Consider the following 14,532-nt stretch of genomic DNA (forward strand, 5'->3'; position numbering starts at 1 on the left):
TAACACTAAAGATAGCACCAGATGCAGCAGAGTTAATTAAGGTTTTTAATAACAGAGCAGGTACAAGAGATGAGGCAACAGGCAAGTCCAGTAGACAGGCAGGATCAGGATCAGCAGACATGCAGGCTTCAGGTCAGGCAGGGTACAGACACCTAGCAGAGCAGGAGGAAGAACCTTGGTGAGGCATCAAGCAACAGATGAGGGAGGTTTTTATAGGGAGTGACAGGCAGGAATAGGAGGAGGATCCATTAGGGAGTGGAAACTGCAGCAAGAAACACACCAGAGCAGTAAGACCAGGAAACACAGCAGACACACGGCACAGAGAAGGTTGTAAGAACCAGGACACATTGTACGCTTGTGGTTGCCAACCAGCAGAATTACAATTTCCTACCACCAATCATACATTAAAGTGTATTGGAGTAAGAATCAGTACATTTTGGTGCATCTTGGACTGTCCTAAAGACAGAGAATTACATCTGTTCCAGCTGGAAATAGATTTTCTGTACTGTGTTCTGTCTTTAGTACTATTAAATCTATTTGAAACGTTCTTCCCCTGCCCCCCCCCCTGTATAATAAATACTGAAACATAATGTAAAGCTGTTATTATGTCAGAATCTCAGTATATGACTGCCAATTTATTGTCCCTGACTCCATTGTGTGTGCATGCGTGTCATGTAGAGTCATAATTCTCGTTCTATGGCTAGTAATAAACACTGTGGTAAGGTGATTAATGCCAAGTTAATTAACAGTGCAGGTATTTACCGTATAGAGATCTATTCTAGGGATTTGTTACTATCACTCACCTTCCACTAAAATAGACTAAAATGGAATATCATAAGCCTGCAGGCAATGCACATTGCAGCAGCATTAACAGTAGCAAAGAATGACGTGACTAGGTTTGTATTTCTTTCTATGTAAATATAATATGCTTCCCGAAAGCAGAGGTTACCAACCCTTCTGTTGTGGCCCACCGCTTTCTTGTTGATGAATAAAAAAACCACATACTGTATTTACCCAGATATTCTTCACCTCCCCTGGTCTTGACAGTACCTGGACACATCTTCCTAAATTCTGTACCCCGTTTATTCTTTCCTTTCTTTACCCATGGGTTAACCAAAAATAATGAGAATACAACATAAAAACACCTGGAAATAAAAATGTAAATACATTTAAAGAAAATTAATATCCTCCTAGGAAAAGGAACATTTTCGGAGCACTCACCTCGGACACCGATTTAACGTGCAAAAGATTCTTTATTCGTACAATAGCAGGTACATAGCAGGGAGGTGGCAAGATGGAACAGGAGCTGGTGGACTCAGCCGGTGGGCGACGGTCCGTTATCGCGTTCTTGCGCTTCGTCAGGCTTCGTAAATACATTTAAAGAAAATTAATATCCTCCTAGGAAAAGGAAAATTTTCGGAGCACTCACCTCGGACACCGATTTATTGTGCAAAAGATTATTTATTCGTACAATAGCAGGTACATAGCAGGGAGGTGGCAAGATGGAACAGGAGCTCGTGGGCTCAACCGGTGGGCGACGGTCCGTTATCGCGTTCTTGCGCTTCGTCAGGCCCCCTGAGGGGGCCTGACGAAGCGCAAGAGCACGATAACGGACTGTCGCCCATGGGCTGAGCCCACCCGCTCCTGTTCCATCTTGCCACCTCCCTGCTATTGTAACCACGAATAAAGAATCTTCTGCACGTTAAATCGGTGTCCGAGGTGAGTGCTCCGAAAATTTTCCTTTTCCTATGAGGATATTGCTTTGAAGGCTTTGCTGTGTTCGAGAAGCACCACACTGAGGCACACACATAGGCAAAGCTGCTAGCTACCTGTCTGCAAACAGGAGAGCACTCTGTCAGTATCGTGACAGTGCCGGGTCATTAACTCTATATGAGATATTTACAATTTAAAAAAATGTACACGTGGACCAGCTGGTTCCACCTAAGGGTACGTTCACACTGACAAATATCTGAGCGGAATTTGCGCTGAACTAATCCGCTCAGAAATGACAGTTTCTTTCCGCTCTGACTCTGCGCGGAATTCGCGCGGAATTCCGCGCTGATTCCGCACAGAAATCAGTGCGGAGTTCAGCGCAGCATAGAAGACATTGTCATTTTCCGCATTGTCATTGTCAGCAATTCTGCGCGAAAGTGTGGCGGCCTGAAAAAAAAATTACATTGACTTCTATGGAGTTACGACGGGAATTCCGCATGAAGAACGAACATGTTCATTCTTCATGCGGAACGGAATTCAGTGACGGAATTCCGTTCCGCGGAAATTCCTCAGTGTGAACTGAGGTGCAGAATTTTCATTACATGCTATGGGGTTTTCACTGCTGAATGATTTGGAGAGGAATAAGCGAGCAGAATTACTCGCGGAATTCCTCTCCAAACCCTCAGTGTGAATATACCCTAAGAGACAGTGGCTTCAACGGAAAACTGTACTACATATAGCAATAAAAAGATATATTTTTTATGAGTGAAACAATAAGATGCAATAGCAAGAAAGAGATGGTCACATCAGGTCATTAACTCATTAGCAATTTTAGTGTGAAACCAGAAACTAGATCGCCATGTATTGCTCATGAGCCACCGTTTTTGAAACTATGCTTAAAGAGGTTGTCCAGGAAAACCAATGCTAATTTCTTCTAGAAACAGTGCCATCGCTGTCCTCAGGTTGTGTGTGTGGTACTAGCTCAGTTTCCTTTTAAGTTAATGGAGACAATTGTAATACCACACACAACCAGAGGACAGGGGTGGTGCTGTTTTTGGAAAAAGGTTTGCTCTGGGTTTCTATTCCTGGACAACCCCTTTAAGAGAAGTGTTTCTCTACTCCAGTGCTCAAGGCGTCCAAGCAGGTCATGATTTAAACTAACAACACTATGGGGGAGATTTATCAAAACCTGTGCAGAGGAAGAATGGTGCAGTTGCCCATAGCAACCAATCAGATTGCTTCTTTCATTTTCCACAGGCCTCTAAAGAGGCCTGTGGAAAATGAAAGAAGCAATCTGATTGGTTGCTATGGGCAACTACACCACTCTTCCTCTGCACAGGTTTTGATAAATCTGCCCATATGTCTATAAATACATAATCTGAGATTCACTAAGGAATTCCTGAAAACATGACTTGTTGGGGACCTTAAAGACTGTAGCTGAGACCCCCCTGCAATAGATGATTTAGTCATTTATTATATTAACTCATATTGAAGTGTGCAGTGCAGGTCTTCACTTCTGCTTCTTTTCTCAGTTTTTAATAGAAGTTAAGAATCCTATGCTCTCCTGTGTACCTTCTGACTGGGTTTCCATAAGTAGGTAAGTTACAGTCTAAAGAACAATAATACCTGAGATTAAACAATAAATCTTATAACAAAAGAGATGTTATCATTCACACACGTTTTGTGGAGATTATTGTTCTTATTTTACTGCTTTTTCTTTCTTCCATTCACTTGTTGCAATGTGGCTAGTGGAAAGCATCATCTGAGCGGTTACTATTTGTCCTCTTGAAAACAATAGCAGATACAGTTGCAGATCCCACTTAAACTGAATCTGTCGCCATAAAAATGCTATCTAATCTATCAGCATCATGTCATAGAGCAGGAAGAGCTGAGTAGATTGATATCTATCTTTGTGGGAAAATATTTAATATAACCTGTAGCTTATTGATTGAAATGCTTGCTCTTTTTGTTCTTAGGAGTCCAGTGGGCATTGTCTCTTAATGATAGGACGGCCCACTGGACTCCTTAGCATTAAAAAAAAACAGGGATTTCAGTCAATAAAGGACGTTATACAAAATATTTTTCCACGAAGATCAATCTGCTCAGCTCTTCCTGCTCTATTTTGTGATTAGATGATATTTTTATAGTGATGGGTTCCCTTTAACCCATAGACGACCAATTGACTAAGGAGCTGCACTTGCTTTATAGGCAGTAAATAACAGCTACTATCAGTAGATGAGCACTTACCACTAATGACGTATAATGACGATCCTGCGGCTACCTCCCCTTTAGACGCTTATAGTTAATACAAGTGCTGGCTTGTTTCTGTTCCTTATCGGATCCCCGCTGCTTGATTGCAGGGGTCCGATAACTTGAAACGACGGCAGAGGTTCCCTTACTATTTAACAGTGAATACAATCTAATGGTTGCATATAATTAGGGCTGGGCGGTATGACCAAAAATGTGTATCACGGTATTTTTGTACATCATGGCGGTTCCACGGTATTAAATGGTATTTCTCCCCCCCTCCCACCCATCATCATCATGTGATGGGCGCAGCTCTAACACCCAACCCCCCCCCCTGCTGGTTTATCAGCCCAGTGCTGCACCCCACATCGGGGGACTAATCGCATGTCCTCCGCTGTTCTTGCTGCTTCCTGGTGTTGGGACGTCTCAGAGCCTTCAGCCTATCATCGGCCGCAGCGATGTCCCGCCGATGATAGGCTGAGCATACTGTCATGTAAGGAGCCGGCCGGCTTCTTATCTGCTGGGGACCCCACGATCTCCCTACTGCACCCGTGTTCTTTTAGAGCGTTGGTTCAGCACCGGAGGTTAGTGACATCACAGTCCTTTGGATAGGGGATAAGATGTCTAGGGGCGGAGTACTGACTTACTTTGAAAATAGTGTTTGTCTGAAATAGGAACAGGGACTGATGTGAAAAGTGACAATCTCTGTATAGTGCTGGAGAATATATATTAACAGAGACAAGTAAAGACGTTATGGCATATCGTGAGGATAGCCCTTTGTAATCCAGGGAATGAAGGGGCTATAGTGGTGTGTCCCCTGGATAGCGGAGCAGTGCGTGGCTGGGGCGTGACTGTGGGTCTTCACCATTGGAGGGGTCCCAGAGGTCAGACTACCATGATCAATATGCCTTTGTAAAGGATGGGCATATGCCTTTAACTATATACTTATTCCAGAAGATATGGGAAAACACATTCATCTCATTAGTTTTGTAAAAAAAAAACAAAAAAAAAAACAGAGCATGTCAACTAAAATGGCTGTGTATATTATTAACTCTTTAATAAGCCAATCCAATAAGCCTATTTCAATTATTTGAATGAATTCAATATCATTGACAGAACTAAACAAGAGTTACTGTAAGTCACTCAGGAAATGTCCTTATATGTGCAGATGTGTATTATAAAACTCTGCAAAAGGCATTCTGTGTGCTCTTCACCATAGTAACCTGGTGCTCTATTTATAAGGAAGGAAATGTGAAGCCGCACAGACTCTACGTTCCCCATAATGGAGCCATCCTTTCTTGTTGTCAATCCACTCATTCTAAAGGGAAAATAAAAAAAAGTAAAAGCGCCTGAGACTAATTGTCCCTTGTGATTACATAACCTTGGTTTTCTAGTTCTGATTTTAGTTTTTTTTTTCCCTCTGTTTCTTTTTCTTTTTTTTTTTTTATAGCACAAAAGCTGTCAGTCGCTTCCACTCTCCCTTTATCGTCGAAAATTACAGACATCTGAATCAGCTGCGGGAGCAGTTAGTCCTTGACTGTAATACTGAATGGCTACGGTTTCTTGAGTGAGTGGCTAAAATACTTATTAAACATTTATATATGATTTTGTCAAGCTTTGAGTGCTTCACATTAGTCTTGCTTTGTTGGTGCTATATATGAACATGATAGGGGAAATTCATAGGAGTGGTGTAACATGTAAGATTACACCCTACTTATACAAATAGACAAGCAAGTCTATTATGGTCCAACCACAGCACTGATAGTTGCGGATTGCATACAGCAACAGGGGCGGAACTATATGGGGCCCTGCTACAGATTTTACATTGGGGACCTGAAGCTACAAGTTATGCTTCTGCCCAGCAACAATGTTAAAAGAAGGAATCCAGTGCGGCAATGTAGCATAAAAATGTGTGGATTTATTCCATTAAGGACATAAACAATGGGATGGCAGAACAGGAAGTGACGCCTAAGACGACTAAGGGTGTGTTATACCCGAAACGCGGAACTTCCTGTTCTGCTATCCCGTTGGAATAAATCCATGTGTTTTCACTTTACATTGCCAAGCTACTAGGTATAGGCTGTGAAATGCTTATAGACTAGCAATTACTTACTGCCATTTAGTCAGTTCTGTACATTACAGAAATAGAGTTTTTAGTCAAACACTTATTGAAAATGGAAATACACATGAGGTGATTTTCTATTTTAGGTAAAACTGGACTAATACAGCTTTCACACAAACATACCGTGCCTACATGGAGAGCTGTTTCACGTCTGCATCCTTGCTGTCTTTCCTGTAAAGTTTTAAAGGGGTGGGAATGGGAAAATATGGGTTAAAGTGCAAGTGTGGACTCTAGAAATGTGAACTTCTGATTGGGAATGAACTTCAGGAAACAGCTGTTTGTACCTGGCATTAGGTGCCTTCAGGCCTTCCCCAAGATGCATCTTGTCACTTGCATTTTGTCGCTGTTAGTTGCGTCTGTTGCTAAGAAACTGAACATTTTTGGGCTGCTGGATAGCAAAGAGCCCACAGTTAAACAGCACAGTGATATGAGCTGTTTAGTTAAATGGGTAGCCAACAATAAGATGCTGCAGAAGAATATAGCATTGCTTAGCTTCCTGCCCCAGTTCTAAAACACCAAACATCAATGTATTTATTTTTTAGGGGGGGGGGGGGGGGGGGGGGCGGCATCTTAGTCCTGTACTTCCTGATTGAGCAGTTGCTCAGTACTAAAATTCCCAGAATTCATTACTTTCCCTAGGCTCATAATCCTCCCTCCCTGCCTACTTCCTTCTCTTAGCAATATTGCCAGCCTCCTGCCCAAAGTTGTTGCAAAACATTTCACAGGAGACATCTCATTTCACAATTACTGAGGCTGCCACAAACGCTGTATTCATTCCCTGTCTGCTCCTCGGCCTGTGAAATTTTTAAGCACAAGGCAGCATGATGTAAACACACTTCATTCTTCCCTTAATGTCTTAATAAAGACCTATATCACAGACAAGAGAGGTCAGGTCACACTTGCTGATTTTTTAGCGGGTTTTCCGCTGCATATTTGAAAGTGGGCGGGCTCTTCTCGGCTGTCTGCAGCCGATTTTCCCGCTGCTGAATGTACACTGCGGAAAATCTGCCGCAAGCCCCATTGAAGTCAGTAGGGACTGTGGGGGATTTTCCGCAGCGTAAATTCTGCTGCGGAAAATCTGCTGCAGACAGCCGAGAAGAGCCCACCCACTTTCAAATACGCAGCGGATAACCCGCTAAAAAAATCGGCGCGTGTGAACGTGCCCTTAGGGTGCTTTCACACGCGCGTTATTTTCCTGCAGATCTGCAGCAAAAATATGCACATGTGAACGCAACTCTCTAATAAATTCTACCCTGCTAAGCCTCCTGGTAGACTCCCTGTTCTCACTTCAGTGGCAGCGCTGCCTTCATCTGAATAATCGGACACTGGTTATTAGGGATGTGTTGCATCAAAAACTTTATGAAGAAACTGTATTAGACTCGGTTCACACCACGTTTTTCAAATACGGTAACCGTATACGATTTTCCGCAAAAAAACGTATCCGACCGTATCCGAAACCGTATGCATAGAGAATGCATTGTAAACCGTATTCCAAATGTTGTGTACGGTTGCATCCGTTTTGCCTCGGATACGGTTTTGCCGATTTTTCAACCGTAGGCAAAAACGCTGTCGACCACGTTTTTGCCTCCGGTTGGAAAACCGTATGCGAACCGTATGCGGTTCTTTTAACATTGTTGTCTATGAGAACCGTACACAGAATTTCAGAATACGGTTGCACACGGTTTTTCTAATCCGTTTTTGGAGTTGACACATGCGCAGATTGGAATTTCAATAGAACAATAGTAACTTTATTAAATTGCTGGAAAACTAATTCCAACAAAATAGCAAAAACTGATGCAAACGGATAGAACCGTACGGGGAAAAACCGTATATGTTTTAATTTGGAGTCATACGGTTGTATACGGTTGCATACGGTTTTTGCCATACGTTTTTTAGCGGAAAACCGTATACGGTAACCGTATTTGAAAAACGTGGTGTGAAGTGTGAACCCAGCCTTAGACAGATTTAATAATTTTATATTTTATCATGCATTGATCGTTATATTTATATCATTAATAGGGTTTGTGGAAGTTATTTGTGGATACTATGGCAGCACAGAATGAAGACGTGCTATGTCATTTTTGTCAAGCATCTTTGCAGACGTCCATATTCCTTGTTGTAATAGGAAATAAAAGTTTCATTTCAGTGGCGCAGTGTCTTTCGAGCTCCCTCATATATCTCTCTTATCACCGATAGCCTTTGGACACCTCTGACTTACTGGTAAATTACCCAAGAGGAGTCGGCTGGTGAAGTAAAATTGGTTTTATTAATCAGCCTGTTTGTTTTCTTCATGTCAGCGAGTGTTAGGGATTAATAATGTACACTTTCTCCACTCTTATTTACATTGCACACAGCAGGGGGGTATTAAAGAATCCAGAGCCCTGTATAATGTTTGTTGTTTCTGGCATTTCCTAGTTATAGCTCATACCCGGTTGTATATCTGACAATGAATGTAGACACAAGGGTAATGCACAGAAAGCAGATTTACAAACCGTTTTATGGTAACGGATGGAGGATCTGTGCAGAACGTACAATTTGTTATTGAACATATTTCATTGACCAAAAAAATAAAATTCTGATATTTATCCCAAGTTGGATACCTTTAGTTGCTTTATCATTGGATGTCATCTTATTTGTGCTCCATTTTTTTTTTTTTTTTTTTTGTGGGCCCTGGTGTAGCGTTTATCAGCAACGTCTGAAGTAGAACTTGGTTTTCAAGTGGTTGGAATGAGAAACCATCAGGCAGAATATTACACATGGCGGCACCCAGTCTGTTCCTATTTTTGTATTTATGTATTTGTAGGTTCTTTATATTCGGGGCATGTATGCAGCAAGTTGTCAAAAAGAAGTTCTGGACTGACAGGTGCATTGTGCGCAAACTGCTTTTAATCCTGGTGATTTATATATTCGAGCACTAGTTTGATGCCAGTATACTGGTTATGTTAGGGAAGTGCATATCCAGCAATTCTCTAATATAAGGTTATTATTGCAGTTTATGTTATAGGCAGCATAAACCCCTAGAAACTTTTAGATTTCCACTAGAGATGAGCGAACTTACAGTAAATTCGATTCGTCACGAACTTCTCAGCTCGGCGGTTGCTGACTTTTCCTGCATAAATTAGTTCACCTTTCCGGTGCTCCGGTGGGCTGGAAAAGGTGGATACAGTCCTAAGAAACAGTCTCCTAGGACTGTATCCACCTTTTCCAGCCCACGGGAGCACCTTAAAGCTGAACTCATTTATGCAGGAAAAGTCAGCAACCGCCGAGCCGAGAAGTTTGTGACAAATCGAATTTACTGTAAGTTCGCTCATCTCTAATTTCCACTGTCACCCTGCTGAGTCCATTAGCAGAATACCAGTGCCATATACAATGATCCCTCAACTTACAATGGTCTCAACATACAAAAGTAAACATACAAAAGGTAAAACTCCTGTATTACTGAAGTGCATGCACTGACTGGTGTCTGATAGCGCCCCCTACAGTACAGGGAGGTACTACATGTTCTGTACTACTTTTAATCCATGCCATGGTTAGCTGATCCTTTGGACACCAAGTAAGGTTGGCTCCATGTTACTTTTTTAGGACATTGCGTGTACTGTGCAGGGCCCTGAAGAAGCTCCTGTCCTCTACATAGACCAGTGTTTCCCAACGAGGGCACCTCCAGCTGTTGCAAAACTACAACTCCCAGCATGCCCGGACAGCCTTCGGCTGTCCGGGCATGCTGGGAGATGTAGTTTTGCAACAGCTGGGGGCACCCTGGTTGGAAAACACTTAAATAGACAGTGATTTACAGCTCCCAGCAGATCTTTCTTACTTTTTTATGTAAGAATTTGCTTTATCTATATTAGTTATCTACTTATTTCTCTTTAATTCTCACTTTTTCCTATTTTTCGATTACCTTTTGGTGCTTCAGAACCAATTACCAGGTTTCCATAGAGTTATAATCTCAACATACAATGGTCTCAACATACAATGGGCATCTTGGAACCAATTAATATTGTAACTTGAGGGACCACTGTACAGAATAGTATTGGGACAGGTCAAAGCACAACACCGTCCATCAACATTGTAGTCCAGTAGACAATACCCTGCCATAAGCCACACTGGTGTCCTGCAGGTAAAGACTAGAGATGAGCGAACTTACAGTAAATTCGATTCGTCACGAACTTCTCCGCTCGGCAGTTGATGACTTTTCCTGCATAAATTAGTTCAGCTTTCCGGTGCTCCGTTGGGCTGGAAAAGGTGGATCCAGTCCTAGGAGACTCTTTCCTAGGACTGTATCCACCTTTTCCAGCCCACCGGAGCACCTGAAGGCTGAACTAATTTACGCAGGAAAAGTCATCAACTGCCGAGCCGAGAAGTTCGTGATGAATCGAATTTACTGTAAGTTCGCTCATCTCTAGTAAAGACCAAAGAATTGAAAAGTTCCTATATGATTCTTATTGAAGGACAGTGGGAGTAAATGGCACAACAGTGGGGATGTCTTTTGATATAACCTTACTGGGATGACTTCTTATACTAGTTTACACTACTTGTTTTTGTCAGTGATATTCCAGTAATCCCTCCTCTTGGGTGCTGGTGTGTTTGCACGATAGTAGCTTTGTCTCTATGGTCTCTGTACCATTCAGGTTTCTAATGAATCTTTTTCATTTATAGTAAATTTGGAGAGCATTATCATTCAGTCTCTAAGGCTGTGAATCACCTAGCAACTGCAGACTGCGTATTCTCTTTGGCTGAAGTGGCCAAGCAAGGTGATTATTGCAGGTAATCACTGGAGTCTCTGCAGTTTCTTATTACATTGTACGATTCTCATGTGCAGTGCCTGATGCTGAATATTACTTTGTTTGTTAGAGATGGAAATCAATATACCGGTACATAGTTCTATATTGCAAATACTGTGCATGAGCTTTCTGCTACTAACTCTATTAAGCATTGCTGCTCAGCTCGTTTGCTTGTTGTGTCGTGTAGATCTGATACCTATTTTGTCCCTCAGTGTCCTGTTACAGAGAATACCATTGCCTCTTAATTTTGTACACTAATTTACTGGTCTCCAAATACCATGTCGTACACACCCCGAGTTATCCATTGGCCTTCTCCTCCCTACCACCCAATTCAGCAGTCACCCTGCTTACTTGTAGCCAATATCAGGGAAAGACTTCAAAGGAACCCGGCTCCACGGCGCTGAACGACCACAACAGGTGAACCATAAAAGGGAGTTTATTTGACCAGTATGCAATGCGTTTCGCTGCGCATGCGCAGCTTCATCAGGCATGATGAAGCTGCGCATGCGCATCGAAACACGTTGCATACTGGTCAAATAAACTCCCTTTTATGGTTCACCTGTTGTGGTCGTTCAGTGCCGTGGAGCCGGGTTCCTTTGAAGTCTTTCCCTGATATTCCCGTATATCTACCGGAGGGCAGCAGTCGACCTAGGATTATTCTATGCTTATATCATTGTTGTGTATGAAGTTGCACAACCACCCAGGGTGAGCAATTTATTCATATTATTACCTCACCATGGGATCTCAACGTTACTACTCTATGGAGCGCCTGTCTCTTCTATTTCTAGTACTTGTAGCCAAGGCTTTACTTTTACAGTCCTCAACTCCAAATTCCTAAATCTAACAATCCTTTAACCTAACTAGAGGTCTCTCCTTCCTTTCATCACTGAGTAGCAATACCTTCTTATTCTCTTAGCTTGTATAGCTGTTATTATCGTCTTAGACACTGTGAACTTAAATGGGTAGGACTCCCTACTTTACACTATACTATAAACAAAAGTCCCACTAGACCTTTAGTGCAATTAATGCTATATAGCCGCCTCATAGTGGGTCTAGGCATACTGATAACCTCCTATTACTCGGAGGGCTCTATATATAAGATTTTGTCCCGATACAAAATAGAGCTACAACAATCTCCAAAAAATTACCAAATTTTATTATACATCATAGAAAAGATAAAAATATGAGGTATAACTCACAAAGACACACTAATAAAAACTTTTAGTGGGGTACAGAACATATGTAGATGCAAGTGCTAGTATTTTGATATTGCACATAGATCGTAGAAATATTTATTATAGACCTCGGACTGAATATATCTTTAGGGGAATATATCTAATAGTAACTTGCCTGAAGACTAAGCAGCAGTGTGTGCATATATAATGCACACTCTGCACTGGTGTTGTATTATTAAAGGGGTATTCCAGGAAAAAAAAAAATATATATATATATATCAACTGGCTCCAGAAAGTTAAACAGATTTGTAAATTACTTCTATTAAAAAATCTTAATCCTTTCAGTACTTATGAGCTTCTGAAGTTAAGGTTGTTCTTTTCTATCTAAGTGCTCTCTGATGACATGTGTCTCGGGAAACGCCCAGTTTAGAAGAGGTTTGCTATGGGGATTTGCTTCTAAACTGGGTGTTTCCCGAGACGTGTCATCAGAGAGCACTTAGACAGAAAAGAACAACCTTAACTTCAGAAGCTCATAAGTACTGAAAGGATTAAGATTTTTTAATAGAAGTAATTTACAAATCTGTTTAACTTTCTGGAGCCAGTTGATATATAATAAAAAAGTTTTTTCCTGGAATACCCCTTTAAGTCATGCGCACTCACCCATAATGTTAGGACGTCTGTACGCCAACGAACCCCTACAGCCACTATTTCGTTCCTTTCTCAGGGGGCTTGCTCATTACTAGTATAAAACATATATATCATATTTTATCATTTCTAGACCAACTGTTCATGATCATGGAACTGAAATAATCATCAACAATGGCCGCCATCCTGTAATAGATTTACTCTTAGAAGAACAAAATCAGTATGTTCCAAATAGCACCAGTCTGAAGGTGAGTAATGTTACTTCCTAGTCTACTCTACTATATGCTGCTTTTATCAATGGGCTACACATTTTGTGTTGGTAGTAGCCTACAGCCTTGTGTTTACCAGGATTCTGCAAAGGAGTTTAAACAGAAGTCTTGGTATCTGCCAATAAGCAGAAAATAACTTGCATTTAAGACTAGTGCTGTTAGTTGTAAAGAGGGTATCCCATGAATCACTACTATCACTGAAAATCATGGACTGCAACGTCCAAATTAGCTAATTTACCCAAACCAACTATCCAAACTTTAGCTAAAAATTATATTGTTTTTTACAAAAATGTCTTAAAGCTCAATCACACACAAAATTGAATAAATACAATACTAGAATCTGTAAGAATACAACTGTGGGAATCTCACAATCAGAGATCCTTGTATGGGTCAATCCTACAAACTCCCGATGCGTTTCCCGGTATATCAGATAGTATTATGGTTCATCAGGGGATTTGACAGTGTATACAGTAAAGAAACTAGGTGTGCCTACACATAAGATTATTCCATCTCATAGACACATTAAACAAACAAAGACAGATTGCTAATAAGCGGCAACATTGCTATGCAAAGTGGTACAGATGTTCTTCAGGGATGCAGTTTTCCATTAGAAGTATATAGAAGACTTCACAGATATCTTCATAATGTGGTCCTCATTCCTCTTAATGTAGTGAAGATGCACATATACAGTCATGGCCATAAATGTTGGCACCCCTAAAATATTTCAAGAAAATTAAGTATTTCTCAGAGAAAAGGATTGCAGTAACACATGTTTTGCTATACACATGTGTATTCCCTTTGTGTTTATTGGAACTAAACCAAAAAAGGGAGGGAAAAAAGCAAATTGGACATAATGTCACACCAAACTCCAAAATTGGGCTGGACAAAATTATTGGTACCTTTTCAAAATTGTGGAAAAATAAGATTGTTTCAAGCATGTGATGCTCCTTTAAACTCACCTGGAGCAAGTAACAGGTGTGGGAAATATAAAAATCAAATCTGAAAGCCGATAAAAAGGAGAGAAGTTCACTTATTCTTTGCATTGTGTGTCTGTGTGTGCCACACTAAGCATGGACAGCAGAAAGAGGAGAAGAGAACTGTCTGAGGACTTGAGAACCAAAATTGAGGGAAAATATCAACAATCTCAAGGTTACAAGTCCATCTCCAGAGATCTAGATTTGCCTTTGTCCATAGTGCACAACATTATCAAGAATTTTGCAACCCATGGCACTGTAGCTCCCTGGGCATGGACGGAAGAGAAAAATTGATGAAAGGTGTCAACGCAGGATAGTCCGGATGCTGGATAAGCAGCCCCAAACAAGTTCCAAATATATTCAAACTGTCCTGCAGGCTTAGGGAGCATCAGTGTCAGCACAAACTATCCGTCGACATTTAAATGAAATGAAACGCTATGGCAGGAGACCCAGGAGTACCCCACTGCTGACACAGAGACCTAAAAAAGCAAGACTACATTTTGCCAAAATGAACTTGAGTAAGCCAAAATCCTCTGGAAAAACGTCTTGTGGACAGATGAGACCAAATTAGATTTTTTTGGTAAAGCACATGATTCTACTGTTTAC

The 14,532-nt window shown here is 41.2% G+C and overlaps 2 protein-coding genes across 6 annotated transcripts in view; one reads left to right on the forward strand and one right to left on the reverse strand.

Annotated features, from left to right (window-relative positions):
• The window catches only part of DHFR (dihydrofolate reductase), a 268,430-nt gene that overhangs the window by 182,656 nt on the left and 71,242 nt on the right, over positions 1-14,532 (reverse strand). The window lies entirely within an intron of this gene.
• Positions 1-14,532, forward strand: part of MSH3 (mutS homolog 3) — a 193,778-nt gene that overhangs the window by 141,596 nt on the left and 37,650 nt on the right. For 3 of the 5 annotated variants that reach the window (XM_056539388.1, XM_056539377.1, XM_056539413.1), the window contains 5 exons: positions 3,246-3,310; positions 5,411-5,527; positions 8,886-8,945; positions 10,739-10,846; positions 12,817-12,931. In XM_056539388.1, coding sequence (XP_056395363.1) covers positions 3,246-3,310; positions 5,411-5,527; positions 8,886-8,945; positions 10,739-10,846; positions 12,817-12,931 — 465 coding nt within the window. The remainder of the gene's footprint in view (positions 1-3,245; positions 3,311-5,410; positions 5,528-8,885; positions 8,946-10,738; positions 10,847-12,816; positions 12,932-14,532) is intronic. The other 2 variants (XM_056539398.1, XM_056539404.1) reach the window with 2 other exon arrangements.

This window comes from Hyla sarda, chromosome 1, assembly GCF_029499605.1.
Source record: "Hyla sarda isolate aHylSar1 chromosome 1, aHylSar1.hap1, whole genome shotgun sequence".
Lineage (NCBI taxonomy): Eukaryota > Metazoa > Chordata > Amphibia > Anura > Hylidae > Hyla > Hyla sarda.